This window comes from Pteropus medius, unplaced genomic scaffold (genome assembly GCF_902729225.1).
Source record: "Pteropus medius unplaced genomic scaffold, Ma_sr-lr_union100, whole genome shotgun sequence".
Lineage (NCBI taxonomy): Eukaryota > Metazoa > Chordata > Mammalia > Chiroptera > Pteropodidae > Pteropus > Pteropus medius.
The window spans coordinates 15,893,940-15,910,292 of NW_024349803.1; the positions used below are offsets into that span (position 1 = coordinate 15,893,940).

Below are 16,353 nucleotides of genomic sequence, written 5' to 3' on the forward strand. Positions count from 1 at the left end.
CGGTGTTATTACAGACCTCGCGCAATGTCATCTGAGCCCCGGGGTCCGGTATCCCCGAGGAGATGGGCTCCTCTGCCTCAGGCCTCTGTGTGCACTTGCCGTGTTGTTCAGTCACACCCCCTTAGGCCAGTTCCCTCTCAACCTGGAGCCCCTTGAGGTTGCTGGCAGGTACAGAACACCTAAGGAGGTGACAGCCGTGCCTACCGCTTGTGTCTCTGTGCTGCTGCAATTTCCTTCTGCTTTTCTCTTGTCGTGGCTCCCGGGCTGGGTGTGACCTTGCCTTATTCTGCCTCTGCTCTGTCTTCCTACTCCCAGAGGTGCATACTCACATGGCATAGACTCGGTACACATCGTCTCCTCTCCCAACCCCCCCTCTTGTGCCAGTCATGCTTATTTTTTTCTATTTCTAAAGTGATTCTGTGTTGGAGTTGGGGGTTGACATCCGTTGATCAAAATAAAGAGTTCGCCACCAAATATCCTTGGCACACAGTATGGCATGAATTTTACTTTAGAAAAAGAATGGATTCCTTCCTTAAGTTGGTGCCACTTCCAGCTGCGGTGGGGTATTAGCTGCTGTCGCACGGTAGGAAGGGTGGGGGCAGTGTCCCCGGTGTCCCTGCCAGAGTCCAGCTGTGGCTCCCCGGGCCTGCCAGGGCTCCCGCTGCACACTGTGAGGGTGACGAGCAGCCGTCCGCTAGAACGTTCATCCTAACTCTCTCTTCTCCCCGTCTCCCCTTCTCTGCCCTTTATCCCGAAAGGTTCTGCCACCCTGCACCACTGGCAGCAGTTGGCCCAGCCTCACCTCGGGGGCATCCTGGACCCCCGGCCCGGTGTGGTCACCAAGGGCTTCCGGACGCTGGACGTTGACCTGGACGAAGTGTACTGCCTTAACGACTTTGAAGAAGATGACACAGGTGACCACATTTCCCTCCCGAGCCTAGCTACCTCCACGCCAGTGCAGCACCCAGAGACCTCAGGTGAGAGGTCCCGAGCACGCGTGACTGTCTCAGGCAGCAGAAGTTACCAGAGCCGGCCTCAGGCTTTCCCAGAAGAGATGCAGGAGCCGCCAGCGGCCACGGAGGAGGAGGAGGAGGAGGAGGGGTCTGGTGAGGGCACCGAGATAAGTCCTATAAACCTGGCACCTTTACCGGAGGCCGAGTCCTGGGCCATTCTCACCTCTGTTCCGAGCACCATCTGTAGTGGCTCTCTGTCTGTAGCTTCCGCTCGTCTGTGTGGGTGATTATGGAAGCATGCCCATTGTGCAGTTCTGGTTTTTGATACAGGGTCGGGCGCCTCCTTTTGTAACAGATGGGTGCGGCTCCCTACCCATCTTGGAGGCACATGGCCCGGCGGGGATCTTGAAGCGGGAGCAGGAAAGGCTGCTAAAAAGAAGTGGATTAACCCCACGCCACCCCGCCTCCCAGCCCCCCGCACATCGGCTCCCCTTGTCCTGTTGTGGGTCTCTTCCCGTGTCTAAGGGGCAGATTCTCCGGTCCCCCGGTCATTTCCAAACTGAGCTGAGTCAGGCAATTTTAGGGGAAATTTTGAGTCCTGGATCGTTTAGAAGGTGAATGAGTGAATCAGTTCCCCACACTGCATTCAAGTGGGAGGAAGCCCGGAAAGTGTTTGGGGTTTTAGGCAGCACTGGATCAGCCTTTTACTCGTCCGACTTGAGTGGAGGTTTGTATGTTTCCTTTCCAGCTCAGACTGTTTGTTCTAAGTGGATTTTTAAAAAGCGTTTTAGCCATACTCCTTAACCGAACCAACCCTAAGAGAATGTCACGAAGCTCTCCCAGAAAGAGGACTCTAGATGAATCTAGTAAAAAGCTCTGACTGGTCTCCCCTGTACCCCGCCCCCTACCTGTCCTAACGAGCTTAAAGATGTGACCATGAGTTTACAGAATCACCCACGCCCTAGGTGCCACTGGGTTGAAAAGCTTTGTGCTCAGGGTCTGGGATCACAGTGGTCACGTGGTTTCTGTTGGCCAGACTTCCTGGACCTCTTGGCTGCTTATGCCGAGAAGATAAGGAAGTTCTTATGGGATAAGGGGAGAGACCCAGAAAGAGATGACTTGACGCCGTGTCTTCATCCTCGTGATGTTCCTGAATCACCAAGTTTGGAGGTGCTCCTTCATCTCTGGGATTTGTAATTTCATTCGTGAAGGCCACAGTGCGCTTTACACAGTACACGGTAGGACAAAGCTTGAGGTTCTTGGTGGCGTCTCCCGTCCCCTGGCCACGTTCAGACTTCTATGGCCGAGGGACTTTATTTGTGACCAACTTTTCTTTTCTTTTTCTTTTTTTTTTTTGACATAAACTTCAGAGATATCAGATAAAAAAGTTTTTTTTTTTTTAGCATATAGGCTTATTTATGGTTTATTTTATTTAGCAATTAAGTTACCAGATTAAGCTCACTCGAGAGTGAGAATGCTTGTTATTTAGTATCTTCACATTTGAGAAGGGGAAACTGGCCACAGTGGCCGCAGTATTGTGACTTCCCTTTGTTATGGCCACCGGTGCCTGTGTGCAAGGCCCAGTGATGCAGGAGACACAGCGTGTGTTCGTTTGGGGGACTGAGGGTTGGAATCCTGTCGACTGTGAGGAGCCCTCCCTGCAGCCCTGCGTGTGGACTGGAAGGTGAATCTGGCGTTTCAAGAAGCACCATTAGCTGTATCTTTGAGAAGTTGCACAGAAGGAATAAAGTTTATCAAGTCAGCTAGGAACTTCTCTCGGAGGACAGAGAGAGATGGGGGACCGATTCTGAGGACCTAAGTGAGGAAAGCTTATCAAGTCAGCTAGAAACTTCTCTCGGAGGACAGAGAGAGAGAGGGGACTGATTCTGAAGACCTAAGTGCTGACTCCTTTTCTTATGTGAACAAAGACATAGTTACTGCTTCGTCCCCCTTTACTCACACCTGTAGCACATTCACCCCAGCAGCTCTGAGGAGAGGCACACAAATCTACCACTGCAGCCACAGAGGGGTCTGGTTGGACGTGTGCAGTGGAAAAAGAACCATGTAGGCTGCCGAAGGTAATTTAGGAAAGGTCTGGTCGTGTAGGTGAGAGTTCTTTGGGGCTTGTTTTCTGGGTAAGACCCATTTAAAGCTCAGGGCAGAGGGGAGAGATGTGACAATGATTTGGCTCCTTTTTCTCTGTTGGAGAATGACAGGACCATTTCGAGTCTTGGAATAGCACAGTCCCAGGAGCTGCCATCTGCCTAGGAAGGTTGAATAGGGAGAAACCTAGAAGACAGGAGGTGATTAACCTTTTTCCTTGCAACTGGTATAATGGGAGGAAGCTGGGAGGGCTTGTGTATCAGGCACTTTCGTCTAGAGCCTGCTGTCTCATGGAGAAAAAGTTTTGAGTATGTACTGAAAAAAAATTATTAATATATTTTAATGTATTATTGTATCATCATTTGCTGGTTTTTTATAATCTCATGTCTTAAAGAGGATGAATCCTTGTTTTCATATTTGTAAATCATTTAGATGATTAAAATGGAGCGTTTAAAACAATTTTTAGGTTATAGTTTTATTTTATTTCAGTGACATATTTTATGTTTTCATTCATTTTATGTTTTCATTCATCTAGAAAGTACACTTTATCAGAAGGAGTCATTATCTTGTACCGTCCGTGTTCTGGGTTTTAGATGTTTATGCGTAGGGACGAGCCCGCCTGTGGTAGAGGATTAAAATAAGGGCTTTAGTCACACAGTTGTCCATAGATGGTTGGTTGGACAGACGGTTCAGTTGAATTATCTCTGATACTTTGATGCCAAAGGGGAGAAAAAGATGGGATTCAAGCAACAGAGACAGAAAGTGCAGGTCAGTTTATTTTAACACTCAGACACGTGGAGGCCACTTCGAGTGGGGGAAATATAAAACAGGCTCATACATATGTAGCTGCCTGTGTGGCCAGTGGGCCTTGCAGTGGAGCTGTGTCATCATTGGAGCTAAGATCCTCAAGTAAGCATTGAAGGCAAAGATCACATTTGGTCAAAACAGCCCCTGGAAAAATCCCCTGAGGCCGCATCACCTGGGCCCCAGAGGCAAAAGCCAAGAATCAGCTGTTTTTGTAGCTTCCTTATTTGGCACATAGGTCACAGGTCCAGGTTCTGTCCAGGGCCGGTTACTAGGGAAGGGAAGGGAACCGCTGGGAAGGAAAGGAGCCGGGCATTACTCTAGCTTGTGATTTGAGCAAAGCCCCGCCAACCCGCATCCTGTCGCACTTTATCTCACTGCAGAAGCAGGATCCAGGTGGGCTTGTGCCGGAAAGTTGGCCATGGGGCCTGACAGATCTGGAAGGAAATGTCTGGTACATCCGAGTCATAGACCTCAGATTCAGAAAAGTTCCCTCTTGTCTCCACGGAGAGTTGGTGACGAGTTACCACCCTGGTGGGAGGCTCTTCAATCCAGCTTGAATTCTGTAGCAGTTTCAGGAGTTTGGTCCTTACAGACAGAGCAGATGGTCTGCTCATACCCTCCTGTATTTGGAGATGCTGAGGAAACCCTGAATGACGAATGAGAGCTCTGACTTCTCCCAGACAATCAGCGGAGCGTCAGCCCTGCTTAAAATTTCCAGAACGAAATCTACTTGTCGGAAGCGCGTTCTCCACGGCATCCTCAACCCTGAAAGCCATTAGGAGGGCCGTCCCGCGTTCCTAGGGGCACCACCGGACCTATTGCGGAGCGGGCGGCTGCGCCCATGCTTTTCTAACGTGGAGGGGCCCTTGAGGGAGCAGGTGGGCGGGTGGGCGTTGAGGTTCGCTGAGCTGTCCAGTTGCGCCGCCTGGCGACGCCCGGGAGAAGTGCGCTGTGGAACTGGCTTCGAAAGCACTGATGAGCAGAGGTCTTGACCAGGCAGCTTAGCCAGGCAGCTCTTGCACTTGCCAGTGTCTGCCACCCAGGGAAGGACAAGAGGACAGAGGCCATGGGGTCCAGCTTTGTTGGCATCCGGAGGATCCGAAGAGACTGTTGCATTTGCCCTTTTGACATTTTAACAGCATTCTAAAAAATTCCCTTTGCTCCAAAAGAGACGCCTCTTTGAAGGAGTTTCTGGTCCTCTCTGCATGATGCTGTGAGATTGAACATCTGCTACATCCTATACTTTTTCAGTGAAACTGAGAGTAGACATATTGGTATAGTGGGAGAGGATAGACTTTTAATTTAAAAAAATTTTCGGGGACCCCACATAAGCTGTATGAAACCAGAAAAAGACCTTGCAATGTGCTAGAAAGCTCGCCAGTGGCACAGGCTGACATCTGCACAGGGGATCCAGGGATCCCTAGAGAGCTCCAGGACCAGAGGAGGGCTGTGTCGAAGAAAGGCTTAAGAAGCAGAGAAAAAGCCGGGCTCGTGTGAAGCCTGGAACTAAGGAGCTAAAGAATGTCATCTTCTAACAGGACGTAGTTTAAAATCACTTTTATTAGAAGAAAGCTGCACTACTATATCAGAAACTGCTCGGTAGCTTCCCGGACCCAGAAGAATGCCCGTTAAAGCCGCATTAACCCCAAACAGTATTTATGATAAAGATAAAGCACAGAGCAGACAGGTTTTGTGGAGCTTTCCTCACATCAACTCCTCATAGAATGTTCCTCATTTTCAGAAAAAAATTCATGGCCAGAATTATATATAAAGAAGCGACAGAAAGGGTCTTTAAAGTATTTTGCTGTGCCCCGATATTTTAGTCTTTTAGGAAGAATTCCAAAGCATTGTTTCTGTACCTTTTTAAAAAATGGGCACGTAGCTGAAAGGCAAAGAGACAGCCTGTTCCCCCACGCCCCCCCCACCCCAACCAAGCATAGGCAACAAATCCTTAACAACTGGTAAAAAAGGTAAAAAAAAGGTAAGAAAAAAAAAGAGGAACCAATGTTTTCAGGCCAATGCCATTAAGCTGGATGGACAGTGGTTCTTATTGTCAATAGGCTGGTTTTGCTCAGATAGAAAAGACTGTCCCTGTGCCACTTGTTGATATGGTGGCAGCTTCTGAATTAAAGGGCTGTATGGCAAGGAGGAGAGAAAGCATTAGAATGTGTGTGTGTGTGTGTGTGTGTGTGTGTGTGTTGTGTGGCCAGCGCTAAAGTTTATAGAAACTTCAAAGCAGATCCACATCGTGTGACAGCAGCATCAATCTGCTCATATTCAAGTTAGGGAAAGGAAAAAGGTCAGGAGCACTCTGTTTACCCAAACTGGTCACTTCCTGTGAAGATTCTGGTGGGAGAGAATATGGAGGGTCTCAGTGTGTCTCCAATGATGGAGTTCTTTTTTTTTTTTTTAAGATTTTGGGATGCAGTTGTACTTTTTATTTTTTTTTATGTTTCAAGAAGTTATTTATGTGACCAAAGTAATAGCTGGGCCGTGCAGCATGGCCAGCATTTCTCCGTCCTCAGAGACCCCCTCGAAGCAGCCTTTATGTGTACGTTGCAGCTCCCCGCAGAAATCACTGGGTGCAGTTAGGTGCTCCCTGACGACTGTGTGGGCTCATGTAAGGGACTGTTTAAGGACTGGGTGCTACGATGGCCTTGAGAGAGCCACCAGCCTGCCCTTTCCAGGCCAAAGTGCCATTCGGATAACTGAAATGCGTGAGCTGGTGCGTGGATCTGATATGTGGATGACCAGGCTGGCAGAGTCCCCCAAGGGTCCTTCAGGTCCCCACCAGAGTGTCCCGGCCTTGTTCCTTCCCTCTTCTCGCCATTAGAGCAGTGGATCGTGGGGAGAGCAGGCACCCCATGACTGGTGCTGCAAGGTCCCAAGCTCCCAGGTTTCCGGTCAGTATCAGGTGTCACAGGCCCACAGAGGAGCGCAGCAGTCAGAACCCTTTACCAAGTGCACCTGCTCCAGGCGGCAGGCACGTCAGGGGGACTGTCACCCTCATAAAGCCCTCCGGTGCCCTCCGCTCCCACCCGTCACTACCTGAAGGATGTGTGTGCTTGCACGGGCCATGTTTTCGGACCAAAACATCTGTTCAGTAACTACCTGTGTGTAGTTTACTGATGCAGGTAGGAGATCTCAACTAATAAAGGATTAACCAAGTTCAAAGGTTATCTTTGTTAGTTTGGGATTTTTGTACCAGTGCCAGAGCCTGGGGGAAGAGGGGCAAATAAAAGTGATAAGGGATTAGGGGTTTTGCTGGGACATGCAAGTTCCTTCCTAAATAAAATACTGGATGCAAACACTCGTGCATCTTTATACTCTAATCCATTTGCCCTCTGCTCCCAACACAACGAGGCCCGCCCTCCACAGTCAGACTGAGACCCGAGGAAGGATTATAGCAAAAGGTCAGAGCGTGGTGTCCAAGAAACCCTGTCCGTGGAGGCCTGAGCAAGCAGTGCAAGGTGAACACACGGCCGCTGAGGCAGGGCTCGTGTGTGGAGTGTGGGGGGGACCGGGGCCTTCAGTCGTGAGCCCTCCCCCTGACCCCCGCTCCCTGCTGAGAGGAATGTGTCTCGTGCCTCTTTTGAGCCATTGCTCTCTCCCGTGTGCAGGGCGGTGGGGATCGGCCGGGGCTGTGCTGTGGCAGCACAGGGAGCCTCGGCCACTCACTGTCTCTGTGTTGTGTCTCAAGGAAGGGCGGGGCTGCAGCGGCCGGGCAGGCGGTGACTGGAGGAGAGCTGGCGGGTCCCCGCGTCCCAGTGGTATTTCAGAGGGGCCGAACCTCTGGCTTTGGCACTTTTGACCCTGGTTGATCTTCCCTGGTCCTCTCAAGCTATCCCTTGCTTCTGGGGAATGATGACTTTGGATTTTAGCAGCCTTTTCTTGTCCCCAAAACCCATTTGCATAAGATGGGTTTTGCTTTCTTCTGATGCAACTGTGTCTCTAAAATATCCATCTTACACTCCCTGTTGCAATCAAAGATCCAATATGTGACGGGGACAAGGGGGGCGGGGGGGGAAGTAAACATCATGACCTTCTGATTTGACATTCTGGCCATGCATTTTTAAAGGGGGGACACGTCTAATTTCCAATCCAGCCTTGCTTCCGGTGGATCGTTTTAAGTGTGATCTCTCTCTCAACGATTTTGTCTTAACCACGTCTGTTTCCCGCCTTTTTCTTTCCTCCTGCCTAAATAACACCTCGCGCTGTGTGGGATGCTTCTCCTCAGGTGTTCTGTTGCTTCTGTTTCTACACCTTGTGACCGCCAGGGAATCGTGATTGTTTGGTTGCCTTTTCTTCACGGCTTATATCCCATTTTTGTTTTGCGTGTAGCAGCAGTTTCTCAGTTAACCCAGTTCCTAAGCCACTCCATTTACTGGTTGAGAAACAAAGATTCATAAAGGCTATTTTTCTGTGGCCCCGCCCGCCCCGCCCCTGCTTTGCCTGGAGCTCCCTGTGGCTGAGAGTTTGCTTTTGTGGCCATGGTGTGGCTGTCACACCAGGGGGCTACAGGAACCTCCCTGGCCGCAGAGAGCCGGGTCAGACCTTGCTCATCGGGACGAACCCATCTCGTGTTGCTCCCCTGGCCACCGCCACCATTTTTGTGCTCTGGCTTTGTCCTGCCTGCCTTCAATTTACGTGTCTCCAACATTTTTTGTTCATTTATTTCATCTGGTTTCTGGTTTTGTTTTTTCTTTTTTCTTTTTTTTAAAGACACAATCACCTGTGTGTGGATTTGTAGATTTAGAGCACCAATCTCTTCTGTTTTGTCTTCTTTTTCCATTTTTTTTTTTTTTTTGTCAAATCCAAGAGAAAACTTGCCATAAAGAGCTAGAAGATTCTCATTCACAGCCTTTTGAATCTTCAGAGCGCACATGGCCTCTGACACCTTAATCAGTTTTCTCCCAGGAGGTCTCTGGGGGCTGAGCTGCTGCAGGGGTGGGGGGCTGGGTGGGGTCGGGGGTCCCCATACTTCATTATGCATGCTATTTGGAGCAGCGTCTCTTTTTTTTTTTTTCTTTTTTCTTTTTTCTTTTTTTTTAATGTTTGAGTTATGAACGAGAATGACCTCTACAATCATGACGTCTCCTGTAGACTCTTACTACTTATTCCTCGCCAGGCTTCTGATGCACGATCCTAACGCGTCTGTGATTTCCTTTGCTCCACATCATAAATCTTCAGCTGCCTTAACAATAACTCTGTAGAGCTTTAAAAGGGGGTAAATTGAGAACGACTTGTTGCCACCTCATTTTCATTAGAAATTAGGCTTCCTAGAGATGGCAAGAAATTGGAATGGTGCTGCTCACACCGCTCGTACGTCAGACAACACTGGATCTCTTGCCGAGTTGTTGCTGAGGCAGCTGAGGGCCCCATCTGCCCGCCACGGACCACAGACAGACAGTAGTGGAGCCAGCCTCCCCAAGCCCCTTTTCTGCGTAAGCAGAAAAGCGAGCCAGCCGCACGAGCCTTGCCCCGTTTGCAGGTGGCAAGTGCCTTTCCCCATCCTGCACCTGTCCCCTCCCTTCGGCAGGGTTTGGCACCTGTTTGCCAATGAAAAGAAATGTAAAGCAACAGAGAAAGAAGCTGATTCTGACCTCTGAAGAGGGGACCCAAATTGACCCCCATGGGCCCATTAGCCCCTCGAGCTGGATCCACTACTGGCCAAAGAACGCCGATGGGGAGCCCTGTCTGGACTGGGTCGGAAGCTGGAATTCGGTGCTCCGCACGCCGGTGCTCAAAAGTGTGGTTGTTTTTTGACGAACCACCTTCGATCCAGAACATGTGTGTTTCACCTTCCTCGCCCAGGTCCAGTTAACAAGGTAGCTCATCGCTTCTTGCATCTGTGGAGGGCCATCCTGCACCTTTGTCTTCTCATGGGTATACTTGGATGCAAGAAATATGTTTTGTTCCCCCTCCTTCCCCCCAATTTAGCACACCACCCTGGGAAGTGCATGTCACAGACCAACTCCACCTTCACCTTCACTACCTGTCGCATCCTGCATCCTTCAGACGAGCTCACGCGAGTCACGCCAAGGTAAGGGACCTCAGCCCCAGGGGTGAGCAGGGGTGGGGTGAGGTGGGGGTGTTCCTCCATGAGACCTGAGGTCGAAGGCAGCTCAAGTAGACAGGCTCATTCAACACCAGCTCCGGCCAGCAAAGCATCTCGCAAGCACTTGCGGGCTCCTGTTCCACATCCCGTCTTTCCTTTGGGAAAGGCCCCCCTCGATCTGATCCAGCATGGAGAGAGAGAGAGAGATCTGACCCACCTTCAGTTGCCTGTTGAGTCGGCCATGGGATAGTCTCAGGCCCCTCCTTAACCAGCTGAAGCTGACACTCCCCCAGGCCCTAAGGCCGAGTCTGTTGGCTTTTTGCCCCAAACTTTGCCAGCAAAACATGAATCTTTTTCACAGAATGGTTACTGAGCCCCGGGGGACCCCTTGGGCCCCTGGAGCAGACTGCAGAACCGTGCGCCACGGCCACACTGCAGTGACTTAAATGATAACTTTTGAAGACTGAACTGCGTGCCCAGCGTGGGCCATTTCCCTCCGGTGCCTCTGAGAACCGACAGCGGTTCACACTGTCCGGCGAGGGGATTTGCATGGCGTGGGTGGTCTGTGTGGCTTGATTTCAGGCCTTCCGCAGCCTCCGCTCAGCCACTCTGTGGTACAAGACGCCTGGGGAATGACGGTAAAGCAGAGACGGAGGGAGGGAGACAGGCAGGGCCAGCGTGGAGGGAGCTGCCGCCCCAAGGAGCCCCTTACACTCTGAATAACTCTCCGCAGGTCATGTGAGGAGGACGACGAAGCAGCCCCATGCCCCGTTGAGCTGAGAGGAGATGTAGGGCAGAGAGTGCGCCCACGGGCGAGGCAGGGGGTGAGCACACCAGCAGAAGCACCTGCCTGCTGGCAGGCAGGGCCACGCGGAAGGAGCCGTGTGTGCACGCGTGGCCGCCACTAACCCGGGACTCGGGCGCGGGTGTGTCTCTGTGATTGTGCCTGGCTAACTCGGCCTTGACAGTGGATACCCCTTAACCCATCTAAACGCCCGAGTCGAGCCGAGCGCCCGCACTAATACAGGCCTAACTGCAGTTCTCACCGGAGGGGGATCTCCAAAGGTTAGCTTGTCAGTCCCCATCTCCCTTCCTGCCTCTGGGGAACCCAGAGTCCCCGTCCCGTGGCTTTATGTTAGGAGGAGATTGTGTTTAAAGCCGTGGGACAGGGCTTCCCCCAGGGAGGGCTGGCACCCTGGTGTTCCTCTGACTGCAGCCGTAGAAATCAAAATTGCACACCTGTCTGCACCTATAGGGCCTTGTCGGGGATGGGAAAAGTCAGTAGCGAGAGAAGAGGGTTTATTTTTCCTTTTCGCCTAAGTTTGAAAGAACAGCAGCTGGAAACAAACCAAAACGCCTCCTAGGAATGGCCCTGTGAATGATGTGAAGCCCAGATCCTTTCTGACCTCCGTTGCCTGGAGGTCGACATGTTGTAGGATTCCACCTGCACCATTTGAAGAGTCTGCCTTGTAACCTTAGGAATCTGCTGTGGTTTCTAACCTCGCATTTCTCCGAGTGCCCCTGCACCCCCACTCCTGAGCGTCTGTCTGTGGGAGACAGGCCTGTCCTGTGTGCCTCGCCCTGTGCTGACTGGCCGGTGCGAGGTCACCTGAGGGTGGGGCCAAATGACGCCTCAGCTTGTACTTGCTTGTGAACTGTCCCTCCTGCAGGAGGGGTCCCTTGCTCTGGTCATTCCAGAAACCCACTCCGGAGTGTGTCCTCTTCCTTCCCTTGCCCTGTGTTGGGGCTTTGCCCAAGGTATCTGGCCCTCCCCCGTCAGGCTGGGGAGAGAGGGCTCTGTCCCCAGCTCCTCGGGCCACCCAGCTGGCCTACTCCCAGGGGCTCCTGCAGCCGCAGCCACATCCTTGGGAGGGCACCGGGCAGGTCTCGTAAGACAGTTAGGACGGATGTCCTTCTGTCCCCCTTGATGGCTCACGCAGCAACAGCGCAGGGCTCCCGTGCCCACATGGCCTCCCCCGTCCCGTAGCAGCTGTGAGAGGAAGGCCCTTCCTGTTCTTCAGGCAGACGGCAGTGCCTTGCCCCCCGCAGGCCTTAGACTGTCCCATCCGAATTCCCTTCACAGTTGGACCCCAGGTGCCGTGACATAGTGGGTCCTCAGTCAGCAGGACCCGAGTGGACGAAGGAATCTTTGCTTTCCTATAGAAACAGGTTTCACACACCCACGGGGCCTTTTCCTAGGTAGCTCCATAGATGTAGATCCGATAGCCCAGTGTGCTTCCTCTGACCCCATAACCCCATAACTCCACTTATCGAGATGCATTTGGGCCGCCGCGGCAAGGACCAAGTGCAGCTCCTTGCGGAGGCAAGAAGGCCGGGATCTGCCACTGACCTGACGGGCACTTCCCGCCTCCATTTCTCCATCGCCCGAGTGCCCTCCATCTGGATGACCCGCTTGCTTTGGCCATCCCTAGATAAACTCTTATTTCCCATAGTGCTGGGTAACTCCTTACGTCAGAGAAGTAGGCGGTAGGAACGCTGGAAATTGAGTAAATTTGGTGGAGGACGAAAAGACCTCTCTGCCGAAGCACTTCCTCCCCTATTTGGGGGCGGGGTCACTCAGACTTGGGTTCGAATCCAGGGTCTTCTGCTTAACAGCTGAGTGTGACATATGACCTGAGCCTGTTCCCTCTCATGCAGAGGGCACAGTTATACACACCCTGGGGCCTGAGAGAAGGGGATCGTGTGCAGCTTCCTATTCACTTAAACCGTGCCCCGCCTCCGGGAACCCAAGGCCCCTGTGGGCGAGGGGGGAGCAGATATGGCAGGAGGCATCGGGGGAGCCTGGGCCCGGCCAGTCGTCCCCTCGTGTCGCAGGCCTGCCCTTGTCATGCTGCTCACGGGCATTTTCCGATAAACGACCTCGTCTTTTCTTAACAGCCTTAACTCGGCCCCGACTCCAGCTTGTGGCAGCTCCAGCCACTTAAAGTCCACGCCGGCGGCCACGCCGTGCACTCCCCGGAGGCTGAGCCTGGCCGAGTCCTTCACGAACACCCGCGAGTCCACGACCACCATGAGCACGTCCCTGGGGCTGGTGTGGCTGCTGAAGGAGCGGGGCATTTCGGCGGCGGTGTATGACCCCCAGAGCTGGAACAGGGCCGGCGGGGGCTCCCTGCTGCACTCCTACACCCCCAGGATGGCTGTGATCCCCTCCACCCCACCCAACTCGCCCATGCAGACGCCCACGTCTTCCCCGCCCTCCTTCGAGTTCAAGTGCACGAGCCCGCCCTACGACAACTTCCTGGCGTCCAAGCCGGCCAGCTCCATCCTGAGGGAGGTGAGGGAGAAGAAGGGCGTGCGGAGCAGTGAGAGTCAGACAGATGTGTCTGTCTCCAACCTCAACCTCGTGGACAAAGTCAGGCGGTTCGGCGTGGCCAGAGCGGTGAACTCGGGGCGAGCCCACGTCCACACGCTGACTGAGGATCAGGGACCTCTTCTCTGCCGGCCCCCGGGCCCAGCACAGGGCCTCGTCCCTGGAGGCCTGGTACCCGAGGGCCTGCCTCTCGGATGCCCGACCGTCACCAGTGCCATCGGCGGGCTGCAGCTCAACAGTGGCATCCGACGGAATCGCAGCTTCCCCACCATGGTGGGGTCCAGCATGCAGATGAAGGCCCCCGTGACGCTCACCTCAGGCATCTTGATGGGTGCTAAGCTCCCCAAACAAACCAGCTTGCGGTGAGGGTGGGAGGGGCGCCCTTCCGAGGAGACAGTTCGGGTCCTGCCCCCGCTTCTCTTCCCCTCTCCACTGTGCTCTCCCCTCCCCGTCCGTCCCCTCCTGAGCTAGACAAATCAACCTCGTGCCTCATGGGGGAAGAGTGGAGACTGTGAAACGTGTATATAGGACCTGGAGCCCACGGGAGGTGCCCCAGCACTGTCACCGCTCTCCTGAGGACTTCACCTGTGCTAGCTGGGGGCAGGGCAGGCAGGTGTCTTTTCCTTTTTTTTTTTTATTCTCCTTCTATCCTTCGAGAAGCACTGAAACTCCCAATGACATTCTTATCCCATGGATAGGAACCCGGTGAAGTCGCGGCTGGCTGCCAGTGTTGCACACGGTGAGCTGTCACGTGGCACAGGGCACAATGCCATGCCCCTCGGTGTCGCTGGGCACCTCGCCCACCCGGCGAGAGCGTGAGGAGCCTCCGTCCACAGCCACATGCAGCTGACGTAGCTTTCAGGACTGTTCTTTCTTTTCTGGGTGGCCCAAGCTTCTTCGAGACCTTCACTACTCTGCCTCAGTGGACGGCCGCTTCCTTTTCAAGGGGTGACTTTTTCTTTCCAGGCCTTCACGCTAAAGTCGTCCTTCCGTGTTTCGTAATCAGCTGTCAGGTCGGACATCTAACCCAAAAGAGAATGTATTTACACTCCCGCTGCACTGGGCAGCAGTCCCTGTGGGTTCTGTGTGATTTGTTTTATTTTTCCGTTTTTATTTTTTATAGGCGAGGAAGTAATGGTACTAGATGGGAAGTCACAGTAGATGTTCTCTCTGTGGTTCTGTGATACCAAAATTCAAGTGACAAACACACCAAGCTGCTAAGGAAATAGCAGTTTGTTTCTGGGACCCAATGTCACGACCAAATTGAGTAAGACCAGAGTGAGGACAACATTCGTAGGAGGATTAAAAGGAAAGGGGACAGGGAAAGAGGTCGAGTGAAATGTGTCAACAGTAAAACAAACCACAACCAAACCTAATACCAAACTAGTTCACAGGAGAAACGAGGCTTTGAACTTCTGCTGGGCCCAGCCCTTTTCTGAAACCCAAGTCTGGCCCATGTGCTTTCACTCGTGTGGTCTTTCGTGACAGCCATTCAGTGTCCACGCGTTTTTCTGTCTTGTTTTAGAACAGAGCGGTCACAAGAAGATATTTCTTTCCCTCCAAAGCCCTGGGTCTCCTTGTGCCACTTTTTATCCTTGGGGAAAGATAGAGGTGCTCGCGAGACGAACCACGAATGAGCAAGGGAGCCTGGTCCTGTTGCTGTCGCTAAGTTTTGAACTTTTATTTATTATTTATGTGTGCCGTATTTTAAACAAACACCCTCTCTCCTTCCCAGCTCCAGTCACAGAGTGTCTGTGGCATTCCAGTCTAAGCAGGTCATTGATCTGTTCTAACCCGAAGACTGCAGCGTGCATCACGGTGTTCCGTGGCCATTTGTTCCAGACATTTATGGAAGGATAACATCATATGCAAATGAAATTGCCATTTTGCACCTTCTGATCCCCTCCCACACCCCCCATGGCAAAAGATGTGTCCTTCACTTGAATGACTGTAACCTTATGTCCACTGAAGAAAGTCCCCAGGAGCAAGCTTTGGTCCCATAATTTCAGACTATTTATTCTCTGAACACGAGGATGTCGGTTAATTATGTTTTCAATGCTCCTTGTGGTTGTGTGTGTGCACTCATTTTGAAGAACTTCTCTCTTTTTATTTGAATGTATTTTAAAGCAGTAGGTAGAATAACAAAGGAATGTGAACACCCTAGACCGAATGGACCACTTTATATCTTCAGAGAGAGGAGCCACACCCATCACCACAAAGGGGTACTGGTGTAAAAATCAGCAGTTCGGAGGTTGCAGTATTTAGTATAGTAAATTAATGATCAACATTGGGCAACCACTATCAAAAAGTGTGTTAGAATGCATCAAAAATCAACAATAAAATTTTATTTGCTAATGAATATCAATAAAATAAGTTCAAATGATGGAAACCGTATGGCTATTCTGATTCGTATTTTGTTCTTATCTTTTTCATCAAGGAAATGATCTCTTTATGTAAGACTTGAAGTATTCTGCTCTTTGGGGAAATTAAATGAAAGCCATTTCGTACTTTATATACTGTTATAGCTGCCCTTACTTTGAACATGTTATACCTTAGACAACTTTCCAGTCAGAACTTGAAGCTCTGCTACTTTTCAGGACTGCATACTATTCCACCATGCACACGTGCCCACTGGGAATACATACCTATTTCTATGGACCAGTATGGACCAGCGCCCTACAGCTGAGAATTGAGTTTATTCTAATCATTTGCTGTCACAGCCCTGTAATGAAAACACCTCGCATATCTGTAGTTTCCCACAGATGTGAGGACATCTGTGAGGTAAATTCCTAGATAGATGTCACCCAACTGCCCTCTGTAGAGTTGTGTTAAAAGACTTTTAAAAACGAAGGACAGTGGAGAGTGACTTCACAGAGAATTGTGGGAAAGGGATAAATAAAACTTATTCTTAGAAAAGAAAGGAACTTAAAAGAAAAACTATCTGCTACTGCAATATATGGAAGCAGCAAAATTATGCAAGCAAACAGTAGTGGGTGGCGGCAACATGGACTTTATGTCAGGCGCTGCCATTTGGTAATGGTGTGACCTTGGGAAAGTCACTTACCCTCTTTGAGTCGTCCATTTTTTTTTACCTATGAAAT

The 16,353-nt window shown here is 51.5% G+C and overlaps 1 protein-coding gene across 8 annotated transcripts in view; it reads left to right on the forward strand.

The window, feature by feature from the left end:
• Nucleotides 1-15,643, forward strand: part of TRAK1 (trafficking kinesin protein 1) — a 163,448-nt gene extending 147,805 nt beyond the window's left edge. For 5 of the 8 annotated variants that reach the window (XM_039837410.1, XM_039837411.1, XM_039837407.1 and 2 more), the window contains 3 exons: nt 759-1,106; nt 9,804-9,906; nt 12,820-15,643. In XM_039837410.1, coding sequence (XP_039693344.1) covers nt 759-1,106; nt 9,804-9,906; nt 12,820-13,618 — 1,250 coding nt within the window. In that variant the 3' untranslated portion in view covers nt 13,619-15,643. Of the gene's footprint in view, nt 1-758; nt 1,276-9,803; nt 9,907-12,819 lie in introns of those variants that run through there. The other 3 variants (XM_039837409.1, XM_039837408.1, XM_039837415.1) reach the window with 3 other exon arrangements.
• The last annotated feature ends 710 nt before the right edge of the window (nt 15,644-16,353 follow it).